This window comes from Strix aluco, chromosome 4 (assembly GCF_031877795.1).
Source record: "Strix aluco isolate bStrAlu1 chromosome 4, bStrAlu1.hap1, whole genome shotgun sequence".
NCBI classification, from domain to species: Eukaryota; Metazoa; Chordata; class Aves; order Strigiformes; family Strigidae; genus Strix; species Strix aluco.
Window position 1 is genome coordinate 88052105 of NC_133934.1, and position 21736 is coordinate 88073840.

The following is a 21736-nucleotide window of genomic DNA, read 5'->3' on the forward strand; positions in this document are numbered from 1 at the left end:
GTACTACCTCCTTATCTTAGATCTTGCTGGAAGCACTGCATGGAGCCAGCATGTGACGTGACGGCCTGCCTTGGTGCTATATTTTTTCCTAGGGAGGCAGCTACTAATTACACTCCATCTGGCACACTGGCAGGCTGGTCACCCACAACTCTCAGCCAGCTGCTCCCCTTGCATCAATCCTAGCGAATATATAGACTTAGGGGAATGCAGGGCAGCCTGCTGATCTGACAGAAACCTAACCCAGTGAAAGGAAAAGTTTTCTATATGATCCCTGAAACCACAGGAAATTGGGAGCATCTTCTTACACTCTCTGGGAAGCGACATACCTGCTGAGAACCTGTCCCTTGCTCCAGCAAGGGGGAGCACACTTTCTATCTGCTTCTCCTTTCCTCCTCTTCACCTGTGGCTGTGCTTGCACTTTCCACTACTGGAAACAACCAGACTGCCCTGAAATACCGAGCAGAGCTCTCTCCCAGGGTTACTGACTATAGGGGGAAAACGTTCAGATTAGTTAGCGTCTGTAAGCTGCTTGGTAAGAAAAGAAAAAAAAAAACAAAACAAAAAAAAACCAAAACCACAACAAAATCCCTTGTGTTAGGAATTGCTGCTCTCCCCAAGGCATCATTGTAGATTCCTGGCACCCCACCACTCACACTGTGATCTATGGGAAACTACAGCTCCCAGTTATTTTTTGGGTAGTTTACTGAATTTGCTGTCCCCTGTCCCTAATCTTCTTATTCTGCAAAAGCATAAAGCCAACAGTTCTGAGTAGGAGAGCAGGACTCAGCCACCTTGTCCCCCTCCTGCACAGTCCTTTCACCTACATTCTTTCCTGGGTAGTGGGAAAAGCACGAGGCCCCTGCTCTCCTCTGTCACCCTGCTTCTGGACAGACTCCCAGAGAAGAACTTTCTCTTCCCTTTGGCTCAGACCTGCAAGTGCAGGGCAGGTTTTACCCCCATCCAGCACTTCACTCCTGAGCCTCTCCAGCTGTCTTTCACAGTAACTTCACGCCCTCAGACAACAGGACTTCTGTACTGAAAAAGTGTCCCCAGTGTTGTGGCAGACTCCAAGAACAAGCCTGGTCACCATCCTTTGCTTTTCTTTGCTGTCCTGGATGATCCTGGGGACTCTCTTTCACTGACAGAGGTGGGTAACAGCAAGGCAATCTCTGATTAGGCAGCTACATCGGGCTCGGGATCTGGTGTCACAGCAGTCAGGAAGAAAGAGGCAGATGTCAGATGTGATGTAGCTGGACAGGGAAGTCGAGGGCCAAAGAGCAGTCTGCCAGCTTGGAGCTCAGAAATTCAGCACCGAAGCACATGACATGCAAAAGAAACAGATGCAGGAAATAGCAAGAACTGTGCAGTGACAGCACGCACTTGCAGGGAACAGCCAGCAGCAGGAGGTCTTTCCTGTACGGACAAAGGCAACAAAAAGAAGCTGACTATTTCTCAGACTGGCAGCATGCTCTCCCTGCTGCTTTTATGTAAAACTGATGGACAGGATCAGCAGCCTTGCCAGGACTTGGAGCAACCAGCATGGGCTGGAAGGCCTGCAAGGGACCCAGCTGAGGTAGAGAAGCTTGAGACACCTTGCTATAGCAAGACACAGTGCAGTGAACAGAAAGCGTGCACCCTCCACAGAGGAGAGTAGCCTGCACCGTATCTCCCCGTGTCTCCTAGCACAGACAGGCAGAGACAAAGCTTGACGCTGACCTATTGGCCTCTGAGGCTGCCGTGGCTCCTCCTGCACATATGCTGTTTTTCTCTCATCCCAAGCCCCAGCGGGGGCAATGCCAGCACAAACAGACTCCATCCCTCCTAACCCCCGCGCAATATCTCCATCACACAGCCAAACGCAGACCTAGGCAGAGCAAAGCCAGCAGAGAAGGGGAGCAGCACCACACAACAGATGGTGACAAGGCAGGAGCGAGCAACTCGGGTCGAGACTGCTCGAGCCAACATGAACGCCACCACTCTCTATGCACACTCATTGCCTGAACTTGCTCCTCTACGGATGCAGCTTACACAGCCTCCACCCTAGCACCATACACTCCCTCTCCTGTCCTGTCTAGCTTCAACTGTCAGGGCCCTGAGTGCACTTACAGGCCTTAAGTGTCCTGAGCAGCCTCACCTGGGGCCTCTACCCACATCCCCTGCCCGTGGGGGTGGGTGTGTTTTCATTTAAGCTCAGCCCAGAGCCACCAGTTCCTGTCTGAGCTAAGTTGGAGGAGTAGCAGTTCTCTGGCTGTGCCTTGTTGCTCCTGACCTGTAGGCTGGCTTACCAGGCTGACCTCAGACTTGCCATGTCACCACAGATGCACCTCGCAATCACTGGGCCTGATCCTGACCTGTGGTTTGACTTCCCAGCTTGACTGCAGACTACCTCATCACCATGAGCTTACCTGGCTATCTCAATTCTTGGTCAAACCTGGTCCCTACCCTGGGCCTCCCTGGCTCTCCTTCCTCAGGTATTGTGGGAAGGGCCGTGGCTGATGAGGGCCCAGGCCAGGTGGCCATTGGAACACCCCCCCTTGCAGCTCTCCTTCTCCTGGGATGCAGCCAGGCCTTGCTGCACCCTGACATCAGCTCTCCTGGTATGACTGCCAGGACAGCTGCACCATGAATGGCATCGGGGAACTCAACTGGTTTAAAAATAGCTGTGAGGAAAAAGCTATCAGTTACTTTTACCTGAATTGATTCCCCAATACTGCTTGTGTAATCCCAGAAATGGGCATATAGGCACAATTAAGGCAGTAGAATAAGAGCAACAGACACTGGGGCTACTTAAGACTGCTGCCAAGAACGAGCCCTGGCAGGCTAGATCAGGCTTCACTACCCAGTTCATCTCAGAGTAGCTCGAATCAGCTGTGTCGGCCAGAAGCCTCTCATCTTACTGTAAGGCAATGTGCCTCTCATATCAGGTCTCACTCTGATCATGTAGTTAGAGCTTTGTCAATTCCCAGAACACAAGCCTTCATACCCCTGCTAAACCTGCAGGGGATTTTCTGCAGGGTTTTTTTGCCCAACAACTCAGTTGCTCCTGACGGCATTGGTATGTCCCAAGGCTTTATGGGTCTTGCTAAGATCATGGGTCTGAGGTTCCCATTGCAATGAATTCTACAGTCTACCTTACATATCTGTGAAAATGTGGAAATGTGTGAAAGGAAAGCCTTTAAACAGAAAGTTGTCTTGTCCAGATATTGGTACATTTAACCGTTCCTTGTAGTGACAAGCTGGTGCTACAGAGCAATCTCCTTTTGGAGGTAAGGAAATCGCAATCTAATCCATTTTAATAATACCATGCTACTGATTAGCTTTTGTTGTTGTTGCCCTTCTGAACCTCTCATTGCTCTGCAGTAGCTTTTTTTTTTTCTTTTTTTTACTTGAAACAAAGAAATTGACTTAACAGTAAAGTTTTTTACTGTTAAGCAGGTATTCTTAATTAGCAGAGCTGGGGTCGCCCTGGGGATTCTCCACCATAAGGGCTCCCCTGAGGTAGTAAGGGACATCAGTTTACACACATAAAAATCATATATATTCATTAGATTTCCTGGGAAGGGATGTCTTATGATAATGAGTTCTCAGAATGCATTTATATAAGTTGACACCCCTTTGAGCATGCATCCTAAATTCTACTGGGGGTCTTTGGTGGTCGAGGGAAGTAAATAGTCTTCCTCATGGTGTTCACTAGTTGACCTTCTTTCTAGAGCATGTGCTGTGAAGTAAAGTCCAGGTGTCTTCTGAAATCAGTAAAAATCATCCTCCTCATTATAGGGTCTCTCTATCCTTTTGTGTGAGTCCCTCCTATCTTAGTTTGCACATTCCAGGAATTGTCTAAGTGTTCATTGAACCTCTTGAGTGATTTACATAGGAAGTCTTAATGTTACCTAAACAGACAAAGAGGCCTAGGGAAACAGGGAGTCTTGGGGGAACAGAGATACAAATGAAGCAAAACACAAGCAAAGCTTTCCTGTATCATAGTTTAGTCTTAATCAAGGACTGTCATGAATTCAGTTGTTTGAGCTCTTTCAGGCTAAAGCATGAAACGGGCCATATGACTTTCAGTTCAAAGCACAACCATATTTTTTTCTGTTTTTCTTGGATTATAACTGAATGACTTTCTAGCCCATTCCCTCCTGCTTCCAGGCAGGTAATATAGCACCTTAAGGCCCTGACACCATCTTTGGTCTGAAGTAACAGCTTCCCTACATTGATTACTGCACAAGACTAGGTAGTGCCGCTTGCTGCTCTTGAGAAATCTCCAGCTAACTAAATAATTTCCAAGCCTGTTCACTTGTGCGGGTGTACCAGGTCTGGTGGCCTGAGGTCCAGCTGCTGCAGCAGGTGACACCTGTAAGCACTCGTCTGAGCTGCTTCTCAGGTAGCAACTGACCCAAGGCAGGCATTGCCTCCCTGCTGTTCTACAAAGCCTCTCCGTGGCCAGAAGAAGGGCACAGCCAGTAACGCTCCCCGAGATGGCCGCTGCCTCCTGGTGTGTGAAGGGGCTGGGGCAACACCTTGAGCAGCCGGAGCTGACCGGGGGCTCGGGCGTGGAAACGTCCCCGTTCATGTCTAGACGCAGGAACCGGTTATACAGAGGCCGTAAGAGTGGACGCGGTGATGGCGGGGCTAGCGCAGGGCGCCGAGGAGGGGCCCTGACCCGAAACACCACCCCTGAGCCCGGGGAAGGTGGGGACTCCCGGCCCCGCTCCCGGCGAGCGGCCCCGCCGGGTGTGGCGGGTGGAGCGGTTAACGGCGGAGCGCCGCCGCGCCCCCGCCGCATGGCGCTGGGGCAGGCCGGGGCTGCCCCCGCGGGGGCCCGTCGGCGGGCCGGTGTGGGGCCGGTGTGGGCCCGACCGGCACCCGTACGGCGGCCCGACCTCGGCGCCGATTGGGCCCGGCCGGCACCCGTCGCCGCAGTGGTGTCTGGGAAGGAGAGATCATGGCGGCGGAGCCGAGCAAGACGGAGATCCAGACTCTCTTCAAGCGGCTCCGGGCAGCGCCGGCGAACAAGGTAGCGGGGCGGCGCCGGGCGACCTCCCGCCCTTCCGAGGCGCGCCGCTTCCATGCGGCCGCGGCCTGGGCTCGGGCCGGGCCCCGCTGGGCTCCGGGCCGCGGGGCGGCCGCGTAGGGGGCTGCTGGGGCGTGGGGAGGGCCTGGGGAGAGTGGCCGGGCCGCGGGCGATGGGGCCACCGCGGAGCGGCAGAGCCGCCGCCTCAGCCCGGCCGTCCCTGCCTTCGCTCTAGTCGTGCTTCGACTGCGGCGCCAAGAACCCGAGCTGGGCCAGCATCACCTACGGGGTCTTTCTGTGCATCGACTGCTCCGGCGTCCACAGGTCCCTGGGCGTCCACCTCAGCTTCATCAGGTGCGTGGGGCGCGGGGGCTCGGCCACCCGCGAGTGGCGGCCGGGCAGCCCCGGAGCGGCGGGCTGCGCCGGGCTGCGCCTGGCTGCCGCGGGGACGCGCGGGGAGCGGGCAGAGGGCAGCGCTGGCACGGAGGGATCGCCGCGGGCTTTGGCTGCTTTGCTCGCTGGAGGGGTCGGGTCGCTCTGCCCCTCCAAGATGGAGTTTCTGAAGCGCCTCGGTGGAACATCGGCGCGTTCCTTTCGCTAACCTCGCGGAAACGCTGTCGGGACTCCCAGTTGTAGGAGCTGGGAGGAGAGCGGGGTTTGTGAATTTTGCCAGTAATGCAGCAATATGGAGGTGTTCCTTGTAGCCATGCATCAGGCAAAAAGAGGAATATTACTTAACCTTTTCTGTATCAGCCTAGTGTGGAAGATGGTACTGGATTTTCAGCCGATTGAGCTTATTTTCAGTAGTTGTGAAAGTCAGCATTTTAATTAACAAACTGTGATCTTTGCTTATTCAGAGATTAGTTGAGTAACCGGTATGAGACATCCGCTGTCACCTAGCTTTACTGGGTGGTTTTCTCAGTTGCTTTGTCATGTGTTCTGGCCTAATCTGTGAGACAGACTGAATATGAGTTTCTCCTGTTGTGGCAAGATCAGAGGTAAAACGAAAGTTGTTGGCTGTGCTTTCTAAGCTCAAGCTCCGCCCTCTTAAGCAACACAAGTGAGAGGTCCTCTTAAGATTGGACACGGTTGTTTGGTGTGAAGCTGGAACTGGTTTTTTTTCCTCATTATAAAATTTCAGATTAATTTCTTACGGGAGCAAAGAAGTTACTGAGATGTTCTTTCCCCTTTTGCCCCTATACTCTGGGATAGCAGTGGGATAGCTGACCTTTCTAGTGCAGGGCTTGCTTTTGCATTTGGCGTGCCGTGCACATTATTAATAGAAATCATTTGCTCTCACACAGGTCCACAGAGTTGGATTCTAACTGGAACTGGTTTCAGCTGAGGTGTATGCAAGTGGGCAGTAATGCCAACGCGGTGAGGAGCCTCTGTAGGCATTTTGCTTGCTTTTCCCTTTTGTTAATCCCATCCTCTGTTTCTTCTCCCTTTTCTCTGTGTGGCTTTCGGGGTACCAACCTCTCTGTCTTTTTTGGAAATGTGGAATGAGGGGAGGTGTTTGTCAGCTGTGCTTGGAAGTCAGGCTGTGACCTTTGAACACATTGCTTCCCGCTGTGCGGGTTTGTTATTTCCTTACATCTCATTTAAATGTGAGAGACACGGTCGCCTTTAAGGGAAGGGGTTAGTAATGCTGATCAGTTTGAAAGCTCACGCTCAGCGTTGTGACTCGGAAGCATCTTCCTGTGGAGGACAGGGATGGTTTTCTTAGCCCTCTGAGGCCTGGAGAAAGACTTCATGGAGAAAGCTGATCAGTGAATGGTTGGTTCATGCTCTGTTCGCAGCGTTATGTCCCTTGTCTTTGGGAAGCTTCCTTTTTCTGTTGAGTTTGAGTTAATGTCTCTCACTTGCTTGAGCGTGGTCTTGCAGTCTGGAGGCTGAACGTTCATCTCTTTTCAGACTGCTTTCTTCCGCCAGCACGGCTGCACTACCACAGATGCCAACGCGAAGTATAACAGTCGAGCTGCCCAGATGTACAGGGAGAAGATCCGGCAGCTGGCAAGTGCTGCCATGGCCAAGTATGGCACTGATGTAAGTCTGAGCAGCTCTTTACTGTTAGATGTGTAGCGCTGGATGCTGAGTCTTGTAGGATATCTTTTTTTTTTTTTTTTCCTGCCTCTCCTCTCTTCAGCTGCTTATAGATGGACTGAGTGGAGCCCTTGGGCACTCTCCTGACAAGAGTGATGCTGATTTCTTCATGGAGCACACACAGGTGAGAGGAACTGTCTAAACCAGACAGCCTTAATGGCTCTCAAATAGCCAGCTGTGCAGCCAGGAGAGGTCCCACTTAGTTTGGAAGGACTCCAAGTTGTATACTTGTTCAGTACTCATGTGGAGGAACTAAAATTCAGTCATCAGCTTGGGATGTAGTCACAGATCTAAAGAATCCCTCGTGGGGCCTGTAATATCCATGTCCTTTGTTTTCGAGACCATCTTTATCTTCAAGGAGTACTTGGAGCTACCAGCTACTCCCTGGAAAATGCTTTGAGTGCTGCATTAATGCACAGTCTCTTTGTACAGTTAAAGCAAGGACTGGCTATTACTTTGAACTTCTGGTTTAGTCAGATTTTCAGTGCATAGACCCTGGTAAAGTCGATTTGGGCAACTGTTTGCACAATGCTGGGTGGACTTTCTCAAGTGAGTAGAGTAACATGAGAACTGGCTGTGTGGAAATAAAGACAGTGGAAGCTGACACTATTTTTTTCCGGGGAAACTCATTCACACTCTTTCTCCCAGGTTTAAGCTCATCACCTTATCCTGGGAAGTCCTCACAGTAGTCAACTCTGATGCTGCTGTCGAGTGATGCTGTTGTTCCTCCTGGCCTTCCATTCAGCTTAGTTTCTGTTGGTTTTTTTCTTTATTTTTTTGTCCCTGCTAAGGGAATGTGGACTTGTCCATATGTTATCTTCAGTGAAGGTATAGTCTGGAGTTTGGAAAATGTTTCCTTTAGCCTAAAACTGAATACAGGTCACTAAACCTCCAGTACTTAAGTTCAGGACTGTTGGATTTGTTGATCTTCTGCAAATCACTGGAATCTCCTTGCAGTCTTCCGGTACCTGGGATGTAGCAGATGCCAGCCAGAATCCTGCAGAGTCTTCCCCGGAGCTGGAAAAAGCAGCAAAGTCATCAGAAGGCAGTGAAGTGTCGAGTGAGTTCCCTGCTGAATAATTTTCCCAAGAACCTGACTTCATTTCCAGGAGCATTCACTTCTGTAGCACAGTTGGAAGGGCTGAGCTCTTTCTTTGGTTCAGACTTGGAGTGGAACCTCTGCGCACTCTGAGTAGTTAAATTAGTGGAGACTTCTGAAAACACTGTTCTGTTCAGGATCAGTTCTCTGCTTTTCCCGAAATGCACACAAAACTCTGTTGGGGGTTAGCTGCCCCATTTCCATGCTTCCAGACATAATTATTTGTTTAAAGACTCTTTTCTATCTCTTGAATTTGGTGGGTCCGGACATGATCTATGAGTATAAAGTAAAAAAACTGTTTCTAGGGTGAATGACAAGGAAACTGAGAATCTGAGGGCACAGCTATAATTTGGAACAGCTTTGCGTGTTCCCCTGCAGAGTGTTTGCTTGCTTTTAATGTGTTAAGAACACTGCAGAGGGAATAACTTCCTCTGTGGAGACGTGAAGTTGTTGCGCGTGGGTAATTACATGTTTCAAACTGTAATTTAGCTTGTTTGGGGTGGGGGCAGAGGAGGTAAGAGAGATGTAGTGGGACTGTGAGCACACTGAAAAGAAAGGGGTTGAATCTCTGCTGAATTTTCTCTTCTGGTTTTATGCCCACAGATTCCAGCCAGGGCCCCTCTATTGACTTGTTGAGCACATCTCCTAAAGCTCCTCTAGGTAAGTAAGATTCTTTGCTATCTCTCAGATCAGTCTGGCTCTTATATCTAGTGTTCAGTAGTAAGCTCAGTGGAGCTGGAACTGATGAGCCAATTTCCAGAATGTCTAAAGGAGCTTATCTTCCTGTGGAGCCAGAACTGAGGATCTCCCTAAACCCCAAAACCAAGCCAGTGTACTGGAGGTTTCCTCCTCCTTTGGATGATTGAGTTCAAAGCTGTCACTATCCCAAAAGCTTGTTTTCATTTTTTGAGCTTTGGACAAAACTTGGCATTTACATATCTTTAACTTAGCTGATCAAAGCCACATGGCTATGGTGTTTGTTTGGTTTTGGGTGTGGTTTTTTTTTTTTTCCACCCAGAAGCTTTGGAGGCAAATGAATTTTTAGCTTCCAGAGTCATAGGGATTTGTATCTGATTCTCCCCTGCCATTACTGTCCTGGCTGCGCACAGAGCATCTAACTGGAGCTTCTTTCCTTATTGAGAGTGTGTGCCTAGCTGTCCTGGTTTAACCCCAGCTAGCAGCTGAGCCCCACCCAGCCACTTACTCACTCCCCCTGGTGGGATGGGGAGAGAATTGGAAGGGTAAAAGTGAGCAAACAGCTCGATGGTTGAGTTAAAGACAGTTTAACCAGTAAAGCGAAAGCTGTGTGCATAAGCAAAGGAAAACAAGGAATTGATTCACCACTTCCCATCGCAGGCAGGTGCTCAGCCATCCCCAGGAAAGCCAGGCTCCATCATGTAACGGTTACTGGGGAAGACAAACGCCATCACTCTGAGCGCCCCCACCTTTCCTCCTCCTTCCCCTAGCTGTATGTGCTGAGCACGACGTCACACGGTGTGGGACGTCGCTGGGGTCAGCTGTCCTGGCTGTGTCCCCTCCCAGCCTCTTGTGCCCCTCCAGCCTTGGCTCTGTGTAAGTGCTGCTTGGCCGTAACAAAACCATACCCGTGTTACCAATGCTGTTTTCAGTACAAATCCAAAATGGCCCCGTACTAGCTGCTCTGAAGAAAATTAACTCTATCCCAGCCAACACCAGCCCACAGTGGGTTCATCCTGGGTGGAAAGCCTGTGTCCTCAAGCATCTATTTACTCCCCGTGTTTTATGTCTCTTCCTCAGACATGTCCATGTATCTGTCAACACAAGGGCCTGCTCCTGCCAGAGGTAACTGGCTAATGGCTGGCCTGCGCTGGCTGCTTGTGGCAACTCTGCCTGCCCCTTCTGTGATTCTGCTTTCAACTCTAGTAGCTTCCTGTGCTTGGAGGGAGAGAATGAGCCAAAGCTTCCATCTAGCCATCATATCCAATACAATAGTACTGGGATTGAAACCAGCTATTCCGTATCAGGAAAGGGATTGTACTGACATTTCTGTTAAATGTTCCCTGATAGCAATAAAAAAACCCCCAAACAACTCCAAATGAAATGTTAGGAACAGCGAGCTGAAAACAGTCTTGGATAGTGGGAATGTTTTGAACCCCTCTATTTCAAAAACTTATGGTAAGACTAGAAAAAGAGACAGGAAAGGCTGTCAAGAATGATCTAAAGTATGGGTTGACAAAAGTCATATGGGTATAGAAAGTAAGAGGACACTACTGTGGAAGAAAAGCCCAACAAGGGCAATAAAAGATTTTGGAGCTACATGGTGGAAGCTGGGAAAATGTCCTGGGCAGTGCCTCTCTGTTTGCTTTGTTCCTTCACTTTTCCCCAGGCACCTGCTGCTTGGCTGGACCTTGGCTGGTTTTACAAGTGTGGCATGCTTCGTGCCCTCAGAGTGACAGGTTCCTGGGGCAAGGTGTCGGGGAACCTGTTGCTTTTACAGCTCGCTGCACTTTAGATCCATTTTGTTGTTGGTCTGTTCATGTAAACATGACTTTAGGGTTCTTGCTCCTTTGTCCCCAAGGCATTGGTGAGGCACTGACCTTCATATGGCTCTGAAGCTGCATATTTCTTGGATTTATGTATGGAATAAATCTAGTCTTCCTCTAGCTACCCTGATCCCTACTGGATAGGGTCACCAACTGCATGACACTTGGAGGAGCTATTCAGAGGTCTTAATTCATTTAGAAGTTTCTCCAGCAATGGACGTGCTTCTCTAGGCCACCAGCCTGCAATTGTGGAGCTTCTGAGTGCATCTTTCTTGGCTGGGTGAAGTCACCCAGGCTTCTGATGTGAAGCTGCATGGTGTGCCCTGGACTCTATAGCAGCTGGACTGTGGTGGATGTTTGTGTGGGTTGCTGATTAAGTTTGGCTTCCTACATTAATTCACTTCTGCTTATTTGCTGCTTCTGTCCTCTTGCAGAACTTAAATCCTCCCTCATTGGAAAGAAGAAGCCGGGAGCTGCCAAGAAGGGGGTATGTCTGAGCTCTTGTTTTATGGAGAGGAGGTAGAGTGTGTCTCATATTACTGCCGTCCTTTCCCTGGCCCTTGCTTTCTGCCCTTAACGAAGCTGCGTATCAAGAGATCTGTTTGGGGAAGGAAGAGCTTTGGTTATATTACTATTTATTTTGAAAGATAGCTTATATACTAATGGACAAAACCAATTAGGTTTTGCATCATTACTCCTTGTGGTCTGAAGTGTGTGCGGCTGATCTCTTAGCACTGGCCACTGGTGGGTTAACTCCTGCGTGTTCTTCCATACTCTGTTGCATGCTCTGGTTGGGTCTGTAGGTTGTGACTATACATGGAGACCGAAGGCCTGATCAGTGCAGCAAGGAGTTGGATTCTGGTTTTCTTCTACGATGAACAATCTAGGGTGAAGAAATGGCAATTTTTTTCGGTTTTGTTTTTCAAGTTGGGTGTGAAAAAAGGTCTTGGAGCCCAGAAAGTGAGCAGCCAGAGCTTCAGTGAGATTGAGCGGCAAGCCCAGGTGGCAGAGCAGCTGAGGGAGCAGCAGGCGGTGGAGTCCAGGAAACAAGCTGAGGAGTCCATGTAAGTGCCCTGTTTGTGCTGAATACCTTCCATACATAGGGCTGAAGGAATATGAGGTTAATGCTGTTCACCCTGGGACCACCTAATGTGAGTACAGAACATGCTGCACGATAGGATGAGCAGTTGCTATAGGCCAATATGGTCCTTACAACAGAGTGCAAGTTTATGCTGCCGTATTTTACTCCAATTAGCATCCCTGGAAGAGTTAAAGGAGTAGATACAGAAGTATTTTGTGTTTCTGTTGACCTTTGGACAGGACTGAAAAAGGCTAAGGCTGAACTGGATGGGGCACTCTCTTGGGGAAGTGGCAGGGAGGCAGCAATGCTTACAGAAAGGAATCACAGTTAGCCAAGAAAGAGTTGAATCCCAGTGGATGTGAGATGGGAAGACAAGGATTTCTGGCAGAGCTGTCGTGGAAATGGGTGTTTTGATGGGTTGTCAGGGTTACTCTCCCCCTTGCTCCTCCACAGCATGGGCTGGGGGGAGGGTAATGAGCTGGTACCCACCGTAGCTCTTTCCTTTAGAGTCACCTCAATGCGACTGGCTTATCAGGAACTGCAGCTTGATCGGAAGAAGGAAGAGAAGAAACTTCAGAACCTTGAAGGGAAGAAGCGTGAACAAGCAGAGAGGCTGGGCATGGGCTTGGTGTCCAGAAGGTACTTGGCTGTGGATGGCAAAAGACAGACAGGTGCCTTGGAAGCACCCTGCTCTGGAAGAGTTTCCTGAAGGGAGGAGCTTGCTGCTCTTGTAACAGCTAAGGAGCCAATTTAAAGTGCTCATATGCTGGACTATGCCTAAAAATGCTTTGGGTGCCAGAAGGAGTGGGCACTCTGTTCAGAGGTTCTGGTTCTGATTTGAGCTTTTCCAAAGATGCGCATGGCCTGTCAGCACCTAGCCCTTGAGCCCTGCAGCTTGAGAGATGTCCCCCTGCAGCACGCTTCCTGTAAGGTAGCTCAAGACTTCGGAGGGAGTCAGGACAAGTTTAGTTTAAGTGGTGAAGGGGGCTGGCATCCCACACCTCTCCCTTAAGACTTGTGGCACCTGCCCATGAAGGCCAGGCTTAGTTTTGAGGCAGACTGGTTGGAGGGCTGGGTGCTGCCAGACCCATTGGCCCTGACTGCCTGTTTATTGTGCTAGTTCTGTTTCACACTCGGTGATGTCTGAGATGCAAGTAATTGAGCAGGAGACACCGCTGGCCGCAAAATCTTCCCGTTCCCAATTGGACTTGTTTGAAGATGCTGGAGGCTTCACATCTGGACCCCCCAAGTAAGACTTGGTTTCAAGTGTAGTCTTTGGCTTATTCCTGGATTTAATGTCTGGCCTAAATTACCTATTTTTGGTATCTAGGTACAAATATAATCCCTTCTCATTCGAAGATGCATTTGGCTCACGATGGGAAACGGACTCTTCATGGGGTATGGACAAAGAGGAAGAACCCGAGGTGACCATTTCCAGTATTCGGCCAGTTTCAGAGAGGTGAAGTGCCTGTCACCGCTACTGTACCTTCCTTGTGTGCGGGACAAAAGGATAGGGCTGGGAGCTGTGGGGAGAGATGCTGCTGTGTTACAACAGGAGCCTTGTGCTGCAGAAGATAACTTGCGTGGACAAGCCCAAGAAAAAGGCCCTCCAGCGAAAGAGGCTTGGGCATGTCTTTGCCTATTGTGTCCTTATGTTTGATACAGCCTTTATGGTCATGAAGCGCTGGCTGTGCTGAGGTGGGGAGAGGACCACCCTGACGGTAGCCAGCACCTGAGGATTTGTTGCTTTCCTCTGATCACGTGGGGTCTGAGGGAGAAGTCTCTTTCTTTACTGTGTTGGTGAGCTAAAACTGAGATGTCTCCTCTCTGTTTCCTCAGACCCACCAGTAGGCGGGAGACAGAGAACAGAGCATCTGTTGTGGAATCCAATGAAGCTCGGCAGAAGTTTGCAGGGGCTAAAGCTATCTCTTCAGATATGTTCTTCGGGCGGGAGGCAGATGCTGAGGTAGATGCATGCTGCAGTGCTTAAGCTGGTACAGCTCTGGCTTCATCTCCTCCTGTTTGCTCAGGTCTTACTTTGTTGACTTCCTTTATAGCCATTTTGTTTTGTTTTCTGCTGCAGTATGAAGCCAGATCCCGACTGCAACAGCTCTCGGGCAGCAGTGCCATCAGCTCTGCAGACCTGTTTGGAGAAGCTGAGAACGTGCACTCAGGTTTGTTAGCGCTTGGTGGGCTGAGGAAAGGGGCAGCTTCGGAGGATCTGGACTTGGGGGGGTGCTCTCTGGAGCTGGGGGACTCCAGGCTAACTCCTGCTGGTTCTCGTAGGTGGTGTGTCAATTGGAAATGTCCTGCCTGCAGCTGACATTGCACAGTTCAAGCAAGGAGTGAAATCCGTTGCTGGCAAGATGGCTGTCCTAGCCAATGGGGTGATGAACTCCCTCCAGGTGAGGTTACACTCTGGCACCTTCAGGCAGGCTGTCGTCATGCTCAGGGACTTTCACCATATCCTGGCTTCTGCTGGTATTGTCATTGTCTCCACCTGGGACTTTCCACATGATTTGAGGAGACCTGTTTGTTGTAGCTGATGACTACAATAGCTGAGCAATTCTAGGTGGCCAGTGAATTCTACTTGGCCAGCCTTATTCTCCAGCTGGCCAGGACCCCATTGATATGTCTCTTCCCACAACTCTCATGCAGAACTTAAAAAGTTAAGGTCATTTTACTTCCTGCCTTTGCATGGTGTCCTGTGTAGGTAACCTTGTGCTGCATTCCAATCCCAAACACCCCAAGACCTTGTTATCTGTCTTTGGAGTTTGCATTTAAGTGTTGTAGCATGGTGTCTCGGTGTGTTTCCTCCCCAGGATCGTTATGGCTCATATTGATGACCCAGGGACTGCAACTCGCAGGGAAGCCAGCAAGAGGCACTGATGCCACCTTTACCTGGAGTAAACTCTGCAGGATTGACTTAGTTTGTCTGGGGTGGGTGGGGAGGGGAGAAGGTAAGCAGAGGGGCTCAGGACATGGCTGTGCCCAGGATGCTTTCCAAATATCTCTGGATTCCACTCTATTAAAATTCAATGTGCCCTCATACCCACTGCTATGTACTAGCCAGTGGAGACAGGCCTTCTTACAGGGTTAACCTCACTGCTGTAAAAGATATGACAGGAGCTCCTGGGCTGCCCTTATCAGTGCTCCTGTCGTTGGCCCATACCTTAGCTCACCAAGTGACAGAGGAAAGGGGAACGCTATTTTTCTGAACATGATGTTACCCGGTTCCCGTGGATGTGACTTTTTTTGTTCTGCTCAGTGGTCCCAATCCGTGGTGCTGTGGAGTCCTCTGTATTTGCAGGGTCTGACTTTTACCATGGGATAATCCTTTTTACTGTCTTGTAAACCAGCATATATTGATGCAGGAGGAAAAAAATCAAAGCAAAGATTATTTTTTTAGCTTCTACTTACATTATCAGCAAAAAAGGCCCAGACAAAGAAGTACTGTAAACATTAGTTACTGGATCCCTGGTTATTTTGTTGCCCAGCTTTGGACTGAGGTCAAAGTCCTGAACCTGTGACTTCACTGCGAGGTGAACTTCTCTCAAGTGCAGCAGGGAGGGAGGACTGTCATTTTAGTCCTTCCTGTTCATCTTGGCTCTCTGCTCCTGACTGATTTTAACAAGAGCATGTTCTTCCTCTTCCTTGGACTGTGGTGTTCAGGACTGGGTAGTAAGAAAAAGGGGGGGGGGGGCGGGGGGAGGCTCGTTACTATTAAGGAAAAAGGCTGGGGCGATTTGTTCCGAAGTTTCCGTCAGCGCTCTTCTCTCTGGGGTTGTTAACAGGCGTGCCTGGGCTGCGCCTCTCCTGCCCAGGTGCAGGGGTGGTGTCTGCAGAGCTGGGGGCGGGAGGGGAAGGGTCAGTGCTGCTGCGGCGAGGGGCGGCGGGGCTCCCGCCCAGCGCGGAGGCGGGAGCGCGGGGCGCGTGCGCGGTGGGGCCGGGCGCAGCGGGAGGCGGCGGGCGCGGGCAGTGCCCGGGCCGGGGGAGGAGCGGCCCCGGCGCTGTGAGGGGGGGTCCCGCCGCCTTCCCCCGCCCAGGCGACGGGCGGCCGGGGCCCTGCGCTGCGCCGGGCCGCCCGCTCCCGCTCCCCCCCGGGCCTTGCCCCCGGCAGCGCCCTGAGGAGGGGCTGGGGCAGCCCAGAAGACCCCAGAGGCAGCAGTGGCGTTAGGCAGTGTGCTTTATTGCCGGGATGTCACAGTCACTAATGGTTGGGAGAGAAAGCGCAGTTAGCGAGCACATTAATAAATAAAATAACTTAGAATAAATAACTAACCCCTCCCACTACCTCAACAGGTGGGGCTGTGGTACAGACTCAGCAGTAGTTACAGGATTAGTCTTAAAATAGCTCCAGCATGTGTTGAATCCACTCAGCTTAGGGCTGCTCTAAGCTTTGGGTTACCAGCTCTTGCAGCGTTTTATGGACAGGAGGAGCAAGGAGGCTCCCAAGGGAGCAAGAAAAACTAAAGTTCCCCAGGAAATAACTAACTAGTCTAATGCAAGCAAAACTAAAGTTCCCCAGGAAATAACTAACTAGTCTAATGCAAGCTGAGGCTAGATGAAGCATTTAGGGCTGTGGAGGCCAAACTGCTGAGTTAGTTACCATTAATTAACACAATGAGATGCTACTTCTTTTTGTAGCTGTAAGGGCTACACTGTGATGCTACAACAATGACAATATTTACAAAAAAAATACCCAGGACTTGTCTGATAACTGCTTCCTTCTCCCTTAGTGCTTCTGCCCACCCAACCTGAGCAGATGCGCTCTATGTTTGCAAGATGTAACACTTGTGGCCAAGGAATTCAGATGATTTTTTTTTTTCTCTCTCCTTCAACCCTCCTACAACTCACTTTTCCAAATGACCTTCATATGCCGTGGGAGGCCTCACAGAAGGGAACTCCTCAATACAGCAGAGGAGCCAGACAGCACCATGCAGTACGTACTTACTGCAGTCTGGCTTATTTGCTGTATTTGCTTTGGTAAGTCTTGGACACATGGAGGAGGAAGCAGAGACAAGTGGCATGGCAATACCCAAGCCTTTCTTTTCTAGGAACTTCAGGAATTTCTCTACCTTTGATCCTATGCAGGTGCAGCTTTACTGGGAATAATTATAGTGGAGCACGAGTGCAGAGCTGCCGCTAGTGATTTAACCACTCTATTGTCTAGGCCAAGTCTGAACACAGATACACAACAGAACACTGGCAAGTGGCCTGCACTGCTCCAGCACCTGCTGAACTGTGAGGGAGAGCCCGGGTGAGAGCATACCCAGCTATTTCCAAGTGGAGGCAGAGCAAGCGTCTGCTGGCTGGTCTGGCCTGCCAGCAGAGGGTAGCATAACTCTGCAGCTGAAAATAGCTTCTGCAGAGGAGCTATTCCTGCCCGAAATTGGAGCTAGGAAAAAGGCAGAGTTCTTCCTGGGAAGAGTCAGGTAGGCTTGGCAACAGGGACTGGCACAGCCACATGCACACTGGTGATGTGGACAGAACCCACGGTCAGAGCAGATGCTCTGGGAGGAGGTGCTGTTCCTCCAGTGGGTTCTGGAGAAACCCAAGATGGGAACGATGCCCACCCTCACAACCTTCAGTTTTCAGACGAGTCTGTCTCTTCGTTAGAGCCTTCACTCTCAGCATCCATTTTTCGACGATGGTGTAGAGGTTTCCAAGGAGAGTTAATCCTGGGTGAGTTACGGACAGGCAATGTGTCCCCGCTGGAGCTGGTAGGACCGGAGACGGAAAGCCCTGAAACCCGAGCTACCCTGAAAGAAAAGACAAATGTTAGGCAGCCTAACTTGTCATCTCCAACCTTTTCTGTAGCAGTTCTGGAGTGAACCTGGGAGGAGGACTTACAACTAGCAAAAGAATGGAAAGATGTTCACAGCACAGAGGGGGAACACCTTGCACTAGTACCTACCGCACTCACTGTGTGAATCTTTCTTCCTGTTAAAACAGGCCTTCTGGGCTGAGCCTGTGTCCTCCAACACTCCTAGTTTTCACTATCCAAACAAAATTTCCCTGTTCATTAGGGACTGCTGCTTCCTCTAGATCCCTCTTTGAGGCACACTTCTCCCCTCTGTTTCTGAAGCCTTTCCTAAGGATTTTGTTAGCTGCACCAAGGCACCCCAAAGAAAGACGCTGTCTCTGCTCAGGCTCCTCTGTTAGCTCCTCTGTTGTTTTGTAGTAGAGCAAAGGAATAGGGGCAGTACTAAAGCCTTCCTTAGCATGCTACCTTTAATCTGTTGCATTACCTCCTACTTTAGGCAATTCCACTTACAATTTCTCAAGCTCCTGATCCATGGCAGGGTCCAGAAACAAGTCGCCTTTATCTGGCAAAGCCCCTGGAAAAACGAAGGAAAGTATCAGAGCAGAATTAGGCTATACATTTTTAAAGAAAAGTGCTCAAGCTATAGCAGCATCCAAAATCTGCCCTGCAAGGCAGAGAAACAGACACTGAATCTTGATCATAGACAGATAAAGAATGATGATCCATATTCTGTGTCCTTCATACAGGCTGTAGCTGAGCTCAGACTAAACAGGAGCTACTCTCAGTAGTCTTATGTCTTGGAGAACTTGAAGAGCCCTAAGGATTGGCAGTTTCCATTCACTATACAAAACTACTGAGTACTGACCATCAGGGAGATGACAGTCTGTCAACTTCTTCCCTCTGCTAATTGCCCTATACAGTCACCAGTCCCAGATCCTATCAGAACAATAGATAATGTTGTTTGTGCCACAGCCTGAAGCATGCATTGTACCATCCAGGGAGATGCATCCTTCTGTGCCACCTGCCTTTGTTGTGGTGCACTGACTTGGGGATCAAAACACTCCACAGATGTAAGACTACTGCTTTCCTTGCAATTCAGGAAAGTCAGGCCTGACTCTGGTGCACATTAAGTCTACAGGAGTAAGTGTGGATGGACTGGGCTCTAGCGTTGCTTGCCGTCTGGGTCAGAGTGAGAAAGACTGGGCCAGTAATTAGGTACCTTCTCTCAGCATCAGGTCAGCATGCTCCTTTTCATGCTTTAAACCCTATTCAAGATGAAGGACGTGGTGTAGTTCAGGACTGGAACAGCCGGTTGATCATCCTTGCCATTCTCTGAAAGGACACTGGCACCTCAGGAAGAGCCCAGAAAGGAAGATGGGGCTCTTGGGAAAGCCATCCTTCCTAATTCTGTAACAAACTCCACCTTGTACAGGCATCGTGGGAGAGTGTGATCAGCCAGCAGAGAGATGACAGGAATTGCCTACCACAGCCTGGATGGTGCCACTGCACACCAGGACAAAAAAAATTGCTTGGTAATTCGTGCCACCAGTGCAGTGAGAATGCTCTTGTTTTTCAGGAGACCTGGGTGCTACACTCAGTACTTTTGGGAAGGGCTTTGTACTCCCTGTGGGGACACAAGTCTGGTTTCTGGCCCTGGCACCTTGCTCTTGAAGGAGGGGCTGGAGAGCCACCTGTCTCACACAGGCAAGCTGGCAGCAGCCATCAAAAACACAGCAATGAGTGCCTAAAAATTAGAACCAGTTTAGACCAGAACCCAGTCCCCCACTTTTTCCAGTTCTAGTCTTCCCCTCCTGCAAATGAACACCACAACACAGTGTCAGGAGGTCCAGTGAAGTGCCCCAGCCTGCTTCCTTTCATGGGCTCAATTAAAAGAATAAGCAGCTAAAGCTTAACTTGTTTCTGCATTTGCAGAATGCCCAGTGAGGTCTCTAGGGCACAGGAATTACTTGGGAGAGTCAGTAAACAGCCCTTAAAGGATTCACGAATCAGCACTGACACTGGAGTTAGGCTGCGGATTCCAGTCTGCCTGACAAACTCATCAGCGGTGCCCCAGCCTGAACGAGCCGTTCTAATCCCTACCCCCATTCCTCAAAGGGGGCTACTGGCTTTGTGAGACCAGAGAGAAGGCAGGCATCCTGACCGAAAGTTCTTTTGCCTGAAACTGCCCTTGCTGAAGGGCTTTGGGGAGCCTATGATCCCCTACAGACCAAAGACTATTGAAATCACCCTTCAGGAGAGATTAAAACACACCAGGAAAAGAATCCTCCTTTGCTTGCCAAGACACTAGCACCTGTCAGACTTGTGGCTGCTGCCCCTCCTCTGAGAAAGGCCTCAGCAGAAGGCTGGCAGAGGGCCAGGGGACGGGCCCACATTAATGGAAACGAAAACCCACACACTTTGTAGATGGCACAATGGAAGCTGTGGGCAGGAATTTTTTTTCTGCTCATCTGTTTTCTTTGCACTCAACTAGAAGTAGATTTCATAGGGCAAAGGAAAAAAAGATTTTGCTTGCTGCAATCCAGGCATCACCTTCCCCAGTGAATACACTGCTTCCTAAGCCTGTTTGCAGAGGGGATTGCAGGGCTGTGTTCTTGCACCTTTGATATATAATCTCCATGTTGCTGGGTAAGCAGCCATGCCCCAGAGGAGCATTAGCAGCTTAAATGGCTTGCTGTAAGAAGGGGCTCAGCCAGGGAAGAGACACTTTTACTCTACTCTGACACACACCTGTGCAAAAGAACAAGCCCTCAGGCAAGGTACACCTTTTCACTGAGGTTTGTCTTTGTAATATAGGGACTGGCCTAGAAGTAGAGGGAGAGGATACCTACCCAATGACAGAAAGCCTGAGTGGAGATGAGTGAAGATGAGTGTTTGGGTCTCCACACATATAAATATACCTCCTGGATACAGCCTTGTCAACAACAAAAAGCCACTTCTGTTCCCCTTTGCAAGAGGAGGAAGAGCACAAGCAAGGCATATGGGGGCAATACGGAACTGTGCGTCTGAAATGGGTATGGATTACATACCGTCCTTTGCCAATGCGACACTTTGCTTTCTTGCTCTAGAACAATATTGACCAGCACAACGTGGAAACAAGCAATGAGATGCTGCTTGGTAATCCCTCTGGTTCCCACAGCAGTCTAGTACAGTTTGTGTTTTTCATATTTTCAGCAGGCCACAGATTAATATACTATTGAGATCACACCACTTTGAGGGAAGATGGGGAAGAGCTGGGAAGGACTGGCCTCTGAGTCTTTAAGCTAAGGAGGCAGCAGCGGTTTTCCCATTAGGTGTACCTCCTTTCCTTGTAGATGAGAGCAGTCACTTAAAATCTGTGAGAGAATGAAGGGCTAAAACATAGGATGGGACTTCAGTACTGTTGACAGCAGTCAGCCACCTTAGTTGTCTTCTGACCACCTCTGCCCAACCTTTATAGCCAAACGTGTTAAAACGACAATTCTGCTAAAATGATCAGCTATTGAAAAAGTAAAACACTGTCTTAGGGCAGCATTTCATATTTAATTTTATCCTTGAAGCAGCTCCACAGCTTCAAGCAGACAGTAAGGTACAGTGTTATGTTTTTAAAGTTTAATCCATCAACAAAAAGATGAAAAACTTTCCCTTACTCTCTTCCTGACAGTGTAAAATCTGGGGCATGATTACAGAGGGAATTCCACAGAAGTGCAGAATGACTAAAAATCTAGAGCTGTACCACTCACAGGAGTCTTACCTAGGGCTCTGTTGATGCCCTGATCCTTTGCAAGTGCCATAAGGAATCCATAGAAGGTCATTCTCTGTGCACTACTCAACATTTCCTTCACAAGAGCAGAAGGTGGACAGCTAGGAAAAGAGAGACAAAGAGGTCATATCTTGTCTTTTAAATTATTTTTTTTCCCCAAGACCCAGCTCGAACTGTTGAAATTTTACCTTTTACCTGTTCTAACACTGTCAAGTTGCCCTCACTCAGTTTAAAACAAATAGCCATCAGCTTGCTTATTTAGCATTGCATCTGCCCCCCATTTGCTAAGCATGATGTTTGAGCTGCAGTACATCCCTAGGAGCAGTCTTACCTGTCTCCATTCCAAGGACAGGGAGAAAAGCCTAGATTCACTCAGAGGCATACACATCC

General features: G+C 49.6%; 2 protein-coding genes across 3 annotated transcripts in view; one reads left to right on the forward strand and one right to left on the reverse strand.

Moving 5' to 3' along the window:
• The first annotated feature begins 4837 nt into the window (after positions 1-4837).
• Positions 4838-15478, forward strand: ARFGAP2 (ARF GTPase activating protein 2). Of its 2 annotated transcripts, XM_074824035.1 has the most exons (17): positions 4844-5017; positions 5250-5368; positions 6319-6391; positions 6929-7060; positions 7161-7241; positions 8075-8177; positions 8820-8876; positions 9993-10037; positions 11173-11225; positions 11666-11802; positions 12327-12458; positions 12940-13068; positions 13150-13278; positions 13659-13785; positions 13903-13993; positions 14106-14224; positions 14642-15478. In XM_074824035.1, the coding sequence occupies exons 1-17, from the start codon at positions 4946-4948 to the stop codon at positions 14660-14662; spliced, it is 1620 nt and encodes a 539-aa protein (XP_074680136.1). In that variant the 5' UTR covers positions 4844-4945; the 3' UTR covers positions 14663-15478. The 2 variants fall into 2 exon arrangements, with proteins under 2 accessions (XP_074680135.1, XP_074680136.1); XM_074824034.1 differs by lacking the exon at positions 9993-10037 and having other exon boundaries at positions 4838-5017.
• A 509-nt stretch (positions 15479-15987) lies between these two features.
• Positions 15988-21736, reverse strand: part of CSTPP1 (centriolar satellite-associated tubulin polyglutamylase complex regulator 1) — an 87183-nt gene continuing 81434 nt past the window's right edge. The window contains exons 7-9 of the mRNA XM_074824036.1: positions 21338-21447; positions 18097-18160; positions 15988-17581 (exon numbers count right to left, since the gene is read on the reverse strand). Coding sequence (XP_074680137.1) covers positions 17407-17581; positions 18097-18160; positions 21338-21447 — 349 coding nt within the window. The 3' untranslated portion in view covers positions 15988-17406. The remainder of the gene's footprint in view (positions 17582-18096; positions 18161-21337; positions 21448-21736) is intronic.

What these genes read in the sequence shown, in the direction of transcription:
- ARFGAP2 (XM_074824035.1), top strand. Translation starts at nt 4,946, where the DNA reads ATGGCGGCGGAGCCGAGCAAGACGGAGATCCAGACTCTCTTCAAGCGG. An exon ending in GGGCAGCGCCGGCGAACAAG is followed by an intron (nt 5,018 to 5,249) that starts GTAGCGGGGCGG and finishes CCTTCGCTCTAG; the next exon opens with TCGTGCTTCGACTGCGGCGC. An exon ending in TGGCCAAGTATGGCACTGAT is followed by an intron (nt 7,061 to 7,160) that starts GTAAGTCTGAGC and finishes TCCTCTCTTCAG; the next exon opens with CTGCTTATAGATGGACTGAG.